General features: G+C 35.2%; 2 protein-coding genes across 3 annotated transcripts; both read right to left on the bottom strand.

The window, feature by feature from the left end:
- Positions 1-681: 681 nt before the first annotated feature.
- On the bottom strand, positions 682-1,458 carry LOC111985458 (putative F-box protein At1g67623). Its single transcript, XM_024017102.2, has one exon. The coding sequence runs from the start codon at positions 1,456-1,458 to the stop codon at positions 682-684; it is 777 nt and encodes a 258-aa protein (XP_023872870.1).
- Positions 1,459-4,781: 3,323 nt separating this feature from the next.
- Positions 4,782-8,285, bottom strand: LOC111985476 (protein Iojap-related, mitochondrial). 2 transcript variants are annotated; one of them, XM_065775523.1, is made up of 4 exons: positions 7,894-8,285; positions 7,593-7,680; positions 6,934-7,031; positions 4,782-5,189 (listed from the first exon to the last, which is right to left on the bottom strand). In XM_065775523.1, exons 1-4 carry the CDS (start codon positions 8,188-8,190, stop codon positions 5,118-5,120), a joined length of 555 nt encoding a protein of 184 aa, XP_065631595.1. In that variant the 5' UTR covers positions 8,191-8,285; the 3' UTR covers positions 4,782-5,117. The 2 variants fall into 2 exon arrangements, with proteins under 2 accessions (XP_065631595.1, XP_065631596.1); XM_065775524.1 differs by having other exon boundaries at positions 7,890-7,998.
- Between the last annotated feature and the right edge of the window lie 2,085 nt (positions 8,286-10,370).

Below are 10,370 nucleotides of genomic sequence, written 5' to 3'. Positions count from 1 at the left end.
ACTAATTTAACCATAGCTGCAAATTAAAATCAACTGGCAGAGGAGAAGCCAGGGGTATTTGCTGATTTTCATAGTTTATTGGTTGTCCTTTCTGCTAATTAATCTGTTGCAAGCAACAAAAACTTCTTACTTTTCCCTCTATCATAGACCTTTTGATGAGCTTCAGCAATAGGTATAGAAAGCCACCTCCACAAGCTCAGAAGAAGCACAGGTGGAGATTTAACAGTTTCCAACCAAATAACAGCCAGAGGTCCGTTTACATTTAGAGCATGCATAAAAGCCTTATGATGTAGAAACTACTATGACTATAAACTGCATCATATGGACAAAAATAATCATGCGACTTTTGATGGTTCTTTGGAGTTGTTCTTGTGACAAATCTTCACAATAAGCTTTTTGCAACTGCTAAACAAATTAAAAAGATAATGACATATAGGGTACCATACAAATAAGTATTTTTTACATACAAGAAAAAAAAAGGGCAAAAGAGTGAAAAAAAACGCCAATTACCACTTTATTAAACAAATAATAATAATAATAGTAAAAGGTTCTCATTACATTATAGAAGTGACAGAATACTAAAATATCTCGTAATGTACCTAATAATAATAATAATAATAATAAAAGAAAAAGCTGCTAATAGTTAACTACCAACTTCACAAAGATCATGGTCATCTGCATCTAATTCAGCCAATTGATTCTCATCCTCTTTCTTTTTCCAGGTAAAATATTAGAAAACCATTTAACTTCATAATTGCAGCTACAAGCGTCGCAAAGAGCATCATCATCTGCATCTAACTCAATGTCAATTTGTTCCCATCCACTATTCCTTTTTAGAACTTGGCATGGTTTTTCACGGCAACACATTACTTGTTGTCTAACAATAAAATTTCTAACCCAAAAACCACTTTGCATCACAGTCTTCGTTCTCTTTCGGCATTCTTTCAAGCCACCTGAGTTTGACCTTTTCAAAGAAGATAGAATCCTTAAACCCTCTTGCTTCAATTCACCTTCAGAACATAGTAGAATTATCCCATACACGTATGTTGCTTCTAGGTGTCCTTTATCAGCCGCTCTTTTCAAGTACTCAAGCCCTGACTTTATCCTCCCCAAACTAAAATAATCAATCACTCCTTGTCTAAATAAGGACTCAGGATTTCCAAAATTCAAACAAAGTTTTAAAAACGATAATGCTTCCTCTCTCAAACAAAAAGGATTTGTTGGAATTTTCTTGAGTGATGCCTGTTGAAAGATATAAAAATCCTCTGCCAACTCCGAAAAATCTTTGCAGCTCAATTTGACATTGAATAGGTCAGCCAACGATGTTGAGGCAACATGACCAAGAACTTCTGTCCACAAATCCTTTGGAAGAGAAGATTTAATGGACGAAGAATAAGGAATTCTCTTGTAACTTGTTCTCTTGTATTCAGATTTCCTCGTTGCCTTGATTTTACCCATTGATGCAAGCTTGAGAAAACTAGAGAAAACTTAAAACCATGTGTATTGTGCAGAAAGCTTTGAAGCAATATACAGAGATATATATTCTAGGGTTGCGTCTAGTATTTAAGAATCCAAATTGGTTTCGAATCCGAGAAAGTAACAAAGACCAAAACCTACACGGCTTAGGAAAAACTTTGAGAAAAAAGGCGGTAACCACACCAATACTACTACTTGTCAACTTATAGGAGAACCCCACCGCCTTAACGGAACATGTTCATCATTAGTATAAACTCAACAATTCTAAAATTAAACGAAACCCAATTTGCCAAAAGAAGAAAGCTTTCATATAGATATTTTTGGTAGTAGCAAATTAAAGACCCATATTCCATGACAAAGTACTCATACAAGCCTCGTGGCTAACTTTAATTCAAATATCTAAAATAAATATCATAAAAATTTTGTATAACATTTTTCGTCGGTCATTGACTTATCTATATTTCTAATCTATAATCTATTTATATATAAACACTATATAACCTAAGTTTTTAATTATTTATGGGCCTTCTTAGATCAAAGATGGACCCAAGGGGTTCAAGCGGGCCCAGGCCCCTCTAGCTCTAAGGAAAAAAAAAATATTAGTTTTTAATTAATTATTGACCTTCTTAGATCAAAGATGGACCCAACTCCCAAGGGGCTCAAGCGGGCCCAGGCCCCTCTGGCCCTGACAAATTTTTTTTTTTTTTGATGGGAAAGAGAGGATGGCTAGTGGGGATTCACAAAACCATTACGGTCCAGTTCTACCAACGCATAAGTGAACATTAAAGCCGATGTTTCACCAAATCACTTAGAAGGCCTAGCGACCATTCAACCAAACACCCTTGGTGGTATTTGAAATGGCATCTGTACCTAATCACTTTTAATCCACTTATTGATAAAGCTCAAATTCCTTCATAAATTTCATAAATAGAAAATCATTTCATATTCTATTCTAGTCATCAAGACTAAAAATCCTTTCATCAAAAAAAAAAAAAAGATTGAAATCCAAATAATTTTCCTTAAAGTCTTTTATCCAAATATACCAACTACTACGAAAATTTGTACATATGAAAGCATTGAATTCAACATTTTTCATGGGGAGTAGATCAAACCATCGCAGCAGAATGTATTGTAAGGGTTTACAATACTTAATCATCGAGTTGAGCTGAAACTTGGTAGTATTAGCATTAGGTATCATTACAGAGAAAAATGGCATCATCCGGCATCCTTTGTCCCTTGGTATGGCGTAGACAAATGCAAAACTAATTTAACCATAGCTACGAAATCAAGTGGCAGAGGAGAAGCCAGGAGCATTTGCTGTTAAATTCCAACCAAATATAACAGATAAAGGAAAATCAAATTCAAAGTGCGTGCATGCACATGACTAGCTACAGAAAATACCTTAATTAGATAACAATCTACAGTTTGCATTTAGAACAGGCATATAAGCCTTACAATGTGGAGTTGGTCCGACTCCAGTATATGGACAAAAATGATCATGCAACTTTTTGCACTGGTTTTTTGGAGTTGTTCTTGGGACGAATCTTCACAAAAGCTTTTTCCAACTCCTGAACAAATAAAAAAAATTGAGGTCATACAAGGAACCATATAGGTAAGTATTTTACCATCTGCGAGATAGAGAAGGCCAAAGCAATTAAAAATAATAAATAAATAAAAATTCTCTGTTTTGTAGACCAATCACTCATGTTGAACTAGAACAATTTCAAATTCTACCACGTAATCAACTGAATAACACCGAATTCTACTACATAATCAACTGAATAACAAGAGTTCCACAGGACCACAGCCTGAAGCAGCCATTTGAATGCATTCTAATTTCTCAATTTCTAAGGCCAGAACACAAGTTGAACTGGAAGCAACTAGATTTGCCTCCATAAGAACTTGCCATGACAATGCTAATGAGCTCCAGCTCAATGGCCACTTCCCCTTTCCTGAATAATGTGATGTAGGACAATGTCCTGGGTTCAAGACCCAAAAGGTGCACGTGTACCTCCCAATTAGAAAAAATGACATGACAATCAAAACATGCAAAGCATTAGATTTCCACCAAATAAATAAATAAAGCAAGGATTTCCACCTACATTAATATTAATCTAATTACGTTGCAAATTAGTCACATACTGATAAATGTTTTTTTAATTCTAGGCTTCTAAAAGAGGACAAACAACACTCATAGGGACCAACAGATGCAGGGCTCCAGCAGGGTGGGTTTGCAAGAAGAAAAGCTTAACTATTTCATGACTAAATAACCAAAACTTTATCAGGGAATTGGAACCAAAAAATGGATCAATACCCCTGATAAAATATTCAGAGAGTGAAAATAATCTTTTGTTTGTCTGTCAAGCCGTGTTTGAAACGAAGTAAAATACTCAAATGTACAGAAAAATTGGATTAAAAAACAATCTTAATTGTGCACATAAGAAATCAAGGTAATTAAATTGTGTGTTCTTTTTCTTAGGTGTCCAATTTGTGCGTCCAAAATAAATGCCCAGATCAGCAAGTTAGTGACAAAGACGTCTGTGGCTGTTTGGGAAGAGGGCATATAAAATTCAACAAAAAAAAAAAACTGCTAAGAGAATGTGGAATGAGGAAGCTGTCTTATAAGATTGTCCAAGCAAACATCATCAAAATTATTACTAACAGGTGAATGCTAACTAAGCAGTTGGGATGGCTATGCATCCCCTCCAAAGAGATGATTTGCACATCCATTCCCCCCATACAACATTTATGCCGCCAGTGCCACCAAAAGATTCATCTGCCTGACCATGCTGGAGAATCGTGATTGCAGCTATGCCAGAGAAATCTTCTGCCATGTAGACAGTAAATTCTTCCTTCCTGTTTTTTTACTTCCTTTCACAAGACATCCCTCTGGCCCTGACAAATTTTTTTTTTTTTTTATGGGAAAGAGAGGATGGCTAGTGGGGATTCACAAAACCATTACGGTCCAGTTCTACCAATGCATAAGCGAACATTAAGGCCTAGTGACCATTCAACCAAACACCCTTGGTGGTATTTGAAATGGCATCTATACCTACATCATAAATTTCATAAATAGAAAATCATTTCATATTCTATTGTAGTCATCAAGACTAAAAATCCTTTCATCCAAAAAAAAAAAGGATTGAAATCCAAATCATTTTCCTTAAATTCTTTTATCCAAATATACCAACTACTACGAAAATTTGTACATATGAAAGCACTGAATTCAACATTTTTCATGGGGAGTAGATCAAACCATCGCAGCAGAATGTATTGTAAGGGTTTACAATACTTCAATCATCGAGTTGAGCTGAAACTTGGTAGTATTAGCATTAGGTATCATTACAGAGAAAAATGGCATCATCCGGCATCCTTTGTCCCTTGGTATGGCGTAGACAAATGCAAAACTAATTTAACCATAGCTACGAAATCAAGTGGCAGAGGAGAAGCCAGGAGCATTTGCTGTTAAATTCCAACCAAATATAACAGATAAAGGAAAATCAAATTCAAAGTGCGTGCATGCACATGACTAGCTACAGAAAATACCTTAATTAGATAACAATCTACAGTTTGCATTTAGAACAGGCATATAAGCCTTACAATGTGGAGTTGGTCCGACTCCAGTATATGGACAAAAATGATCATGCAACTTTTTGCACTGGTTTTTTGGAGTTGTTCTTGGGACGAATCTTCACAAAAGCTTTTTCCAACTCCTGAACAAATAAAAAAAAATTGAGGTCATACAAGGAACCATATAGGTAAGTATTTACCATCTGCGAGATAGAGAAGGCCAAAGCAATTAAAAATAATAAATAAATAAAAATTCTCTGTTTTGTAGACCAATCACTCGTGTTGAACTGGAACAATTTCGAATTCTACCACGTAATCAACTGAATAACACCGAATTCTACTATATAATCAACTGAATAACAAGAGTTCCACAGGACCACAGCCTGAAGCAGCCATTTGAATGCATTCTAATTTCTCAATTTCTAAGGCCAGAACACAAGTTGAACTGGAAGCAACTAGATTTGCCTCCATAAGAACTTGCCATGACAATGCTAATGAGCTCCAGCTCAATGGCCACTTCCCCTTTCCTGAATAATGTGATGTAGGATAATGTCCTGGGTTCAAGACCCATAAGGTGCACATGTACCTCCCAATTAAAAAAATGACATGACAATCAAAACATGCAAAGCATTAGATTTCCACCAAATAAATAAATCAAGCAAGGATTTCCACCTACATTAATATTAATCTACTTACGTTGCAAATTAGTCACATACTGATAAATGTTTTTTTAATTCTAGGCTTCTAAAAGAGGACAAACAACACTCATAGGGACCAACAGATGCAGAACTCCAGCAGGGTGGGTTTGCAAGAAGAAAAGCTTAACTATTCCATGACTAAATAACCAAAACTTTATCAGGGAATTGGAACCAAAAAATGGATCAAAACCCCTGATAAAATATTCAGAGAGTGAAAATAATCTTTTGTTTGTCTGTCAAGCCATGTTTGAAACGAAGTAAAATACTCAAATGTACAGAAAAATTGGATGAAAAAACAATCTTAATTGTGCACGTAAGAAATCAAGGTAATTAAATTGTGTGTTCTTTTTCTTAGGTGTCCAATTTGTGCGTCCAAAATAAATGCCCAGATCAGCAAGTTAGTGACAAAGACGTCTGTGGCTGTTTGGGAAGAGGGCATATAAAATTCAACAAAAAAAAAAAACTGCTAAGAGAATGTGGAATGAGGAAGCTGTCTTATAAGATTGTCCAAGCAAACATCATCAAAATTATTACTAACAGGTGAATGCTAACTAAGCAGTTGGGATGGCTATGCATCCCCTCCAAAGAGATGATTTGCACATCCATTCCCCCCATACAACATTTATGCCGCCAGTGCCACCAAAAGATTCATCTGCCTGACCATGCTGGAGAATCGTGATTGCAGCTATGCCAGAGAAATCTTCTGCCATGTAGACAGTAAATTCTTCCTTCCTGTTTTTTTACTTCCTTTCACAAGACACTGGATTGAAGAGAGCAGACCACTAGTGTAAGAAGATTGGGCAGAACCACTAAGATGGATTCTAATCAATAGGCATTTAGAGGTCAAATTAGCCTGCCAAATTCAGGTGACGTCGACTAACTTGGGATTGTGCCTTCAGTATTTACCTTCAAAAAATGTTATTAGAACTTATTTAAGCCAGAGGCAGATGATGTCGACCATTTGATACACACTGAAAATCCCCCACTAGATTCTCAAAAATAAGAAGAAAAAAAAGCCCTCACTTGAAAGTCTTACCCAGTATTCCTCAAAAAAGTTACTAATTCCTTCCTGACAGCCTATAATCTTCTTGTCAAAAAGGTGAAGCATTCCAAATATTGTATGTGTATGGAGGAACAGTTCAACATAAGCTAATGACATCTTAGAAAGTTATAAAGAAACTCAAATTACCAGGTTTGGTTCCTTTTGAGATGTCTCAGTGGTCCAAAGGCCCTCCAAATTGTAGTACTCTCTAGCCTTCTCATCAAGAGCATGAACAATAATTTTTCCTGAAGAAAAACAAATCAGCATTAACAACAAGATAAAAGGATTACACCTTTTACCAGAATACAAGTTTACCCATCCAAAAAAAAAAAGGATGTTACATTCAGAATTTTATAAAACATGCTGTTAGAAACACCTTTTCTTTTTCTTTTTCTGATAACTAGAAACACATACAGGAAATACCATAATTGTAGATAACAAACCAAGATTAAAAAATAAATAAAAAATAAAAATAAAAGATTCAACTAGATATTTGGATAATGTATTTTGTCATTAGAAGTACAAAAATATTACCAGGCAATACACAAATATGATAAGAACATTGGACTAAGTAACTCCTATCAAGCACCAGCCACTGCCATCTAATATTTACCATAACAAGGAAAAGAACTCTCAAACCCATCTGATTTATGTTCTAGATAATTTTTTCTATACTTTTAGGAGTATTAGTAAGAAGTCCAAAGCACTTTTCTTTTTCTTTTTTGTTGATAAGTACAAGTCCAAAACACTTTGAAACTGACTAACATTTGTGAAATGTAATACAAGAAAGAAAGAGCAGCACAGACCAGAGTCAATGACAATCCACTTTCCTTCCTCTTGCCCTTCAACACTCGGCAGAACCTTCCGATCCACTCCTTTCTGCTTCTGCTTAGCCTGCTCATACAAATTAATTCAATCACCAAATAATAATAAACCTATAGATAACTGAAAAAATTAACTTATCACCAAATATTACCATTACTTTTTGGCAACTTTGCATCTTAACCGAAATTTAAAAATCATATTTTGTTTTCTCGGCAACCAAACGGAAAATTAGGGTTTAAACAAAAAAAAAAAAAAAAAAGCGAGAAGAGAGGACGAACCTGCCTTGTGGATAAGGGCTTGAGCGATGTTCTTGACGTGCCAGGTGGACCTACCGGTGGCGAGGACCACGTAGTCGGCCCAATCGGCGTGCACATTAGGGACCGATAAGACCTTGACATCGTCTGCCCTAACGTCGTTGAGAACCTTCTCGATTTCTTGGAGGCTGAGGAAGGCTTTGTTGGTGGTGGCGGTGGTGAAAGACGAAGAATAGAAGGCGGTGGGGTTGAGCCCCGGTGGAACTGCAATCCCTTGCTTCCATGGATGGAGCGATGAGGAACGAGATCGTAGTGCCGCCCACATGAGTTTCGAACTTGCTCGCTGCTCTGTGGCTCGGAGATGGAGATGCTATTGACAGTGTAAAAGTAAAACACTAGTTTGGTGTGTACATTTTTCGGGTCATTTCACCCAAAAACGACATAGTTTTAATGCCCTAAAATTAACTCATTTTATCCCCATAAATAAATAAATAAATAAATCTCCATTAGTTTTTTTTTTTTTTTTTTAATTTTTTACTTCGTTTTAGCATTTCCTCTCTAAACACCCACATTCAATTGACTTATTATAGGATTTTTATGAAATCCTATATTAGTGGCAATGCTATTTGTGGTGTCTTATGTTAATGGTTCAAACCCCACCTCTTCCACCTCCCTGTTATCTATCTCCAAAAAAAAATACCTTAACCAAACTCTGAATAACAATACACTATGTCACATGCAACAACCCAAACCCTCTAAGCTCATTGCTTGAAAGCCCAAAAACCCCAAGTCCCACAGGCCACAGCCATTCACAATGGCCTAAAAGCCTAAACAAAATTCTAATCCAAACCTTGACCACTACACACAATGCCTTTATCATCAACCTAGGCCTTGCAACCCAATCATCCAAACTTCACCCCTTTCATTGATCTATGGTGAAAGTAATAAGATGAGTAATGGTTGTATAATAGGGTTAATCTTAGGTAGGAAAAATGACGGGTTCTCTCAGACCACTTGTGGATAAATTGAAATTAGCTCTAGGATATATTTGTATTTTAAAAAAAAATTTAAAAATTAAATAGAAAAAAATTGATTATAGAACGAACATGTAACAATCACCCATAGATGAGATGCTTAACGTATGTTAATTTATCAACAACCATACGAACACATCCAATTTCACACTATGTTGAGTTGTCAACTTATGGTGGGAGCATAATTACTTTTACATGAATCCACCACTATCATGATTTTCATTATACATTTATAACAGCATTCACAGTCAAGTTTGTAAAAAATAAAAACCTATTTTAACAACCCAAAAATTAAATTATCTTCTTTAAAACATCATTTTACAATTCACCTAACATCTCATTTCTTAAGCTCCACTTGGGAGTTCATAAGGGAAGGGAATGGAATAGAATGGAATGTATTTAAGCAAGGGAAAAAAATGGAATGAAATTAAGTAACCTTGATTGGATGTTTTAAAATAAAGGAATGGAAATTAATGAAAATGAATAGAATGTAAGTAATCTTATTTGGGAGCAGCATGGAAAAAATGGAATGGAATCATTTTATGACAATATTACTATTAGACCCCTATTTTAAAATAAAAAGTTGAATATATAGGAGTATTTTGGAAGTTTTAGTAAAAAAATAATTAAGGCATCGCTTAGGAGAAGAGAATGGAATGGAATGGAAATAAATGAAAAGAATCATTTGAGAATACTCTTCCATTCCCTTATTTAGGAGTTTTAATCGAGAGAATGGAAAGTTCATTCTCTTGTTTAGGAGGGAACACTCATTCCTATCTATTCCCTTAAAATCTCAAATTTTTATTACTCCTGAAATTAGGAGAAATGGGAGGAAGTGGAATTAGATTTAATGATTTTTTTTACTAAAACTCCCAAAATACTCCTATATATTCAACTCTTTATTTTAAAATAGGAGTCTAATAGTAATATTGTCATAAAATGATTCCATTCCATTCCCTCCATGCTACTCTCAAATAAGATTACTTATATTCAATTAATTTTCATTCATTTCCATTCATTTATTTTAAAACATCCAATCAAGGTTACTTAATTCCATTCCATTCCATTCTTTACTCTTACTTAAATACATTCCATTTAATTCCATTCTTTTCCATTCCCTTATGATCATTCCATTCCATTCCATTCTCTTCCCTTATGAACTCCCAAGCGGAGCCTAAATCTAATTCCATTCCCTCCCATTCCTCCCAATTTCGGGGGGAATGAAAATTTGAGGTTTTAAGGGAATAGAAAGGAATGAGTGTTCTCTCATACCCATTCCATTCCCTCCCACTTAAACTTCCAAATAAGAGAATGGATTTTCCATTCCCTCCATTAAAACTCCCAAATAAGGGAATTGAAGAATATTCTAAAATGATTCTTTTTATTCCTTTCAATTCCATTCCATTTCCTCCTCCTAAGCGAGGCCTTATTTTCTCATCATACCCAACACAATTCAATTTTTTTATTCATT

This window comes from Quercus suber, unplaced genomic scaffold (genome assembly GCF_002906115.3).
Source record: "Quercus suber isolate HL8 unplaced genomic scaffold, Cork oak 2.0 scaffold_113, whole genome shotgun sequence".
NCBI classification, from domain to species: domain Eukaryota; kingdom Viridiplantae; phylum Streptophyta; class Magnoliopsida; order Fagales; family Fagaceae; genus Quercus; species Quercus suber.
The sequence above is the reverse complement of the archived record's forward strand: the minus strand, read 5'-3'. Positions and strand labels throughout refer to the sequence as shown.

Excerpts from the sequence above, each read along its gene's own strand:
- LOC111985458 (XM_024017102.2), bottom strand. The coding sequence starts at position 1,458 with ATGGGTAAAATCAAGGCAACGAGGAAATCTGAATACAAGAGAACAAGT.
- LOC111985476 (XM_065775523.1), bottom strand. The coding sequence starts at position 8,190 with ATGTGGGCGGCACTACGATCTCGTTCCTCATCGCTCCATCCATGGAAG. Across the intron at positions 7,032-7,592 it reads GTGGATTGTCATTGACTCTG|GAAAAATTATTGTTCATGCT; the intron begins GTCTGTGCTGCT and ends GTTTTTCTTCAG. Across the intron at positions 5,190-6,933 it reads CTCAAAAGGAACCAAACCTG|GAGTTGGAAAAAGCTTTTGT; the intron begins GTAATTTGAGTT and ends TTATTTGTTCAG.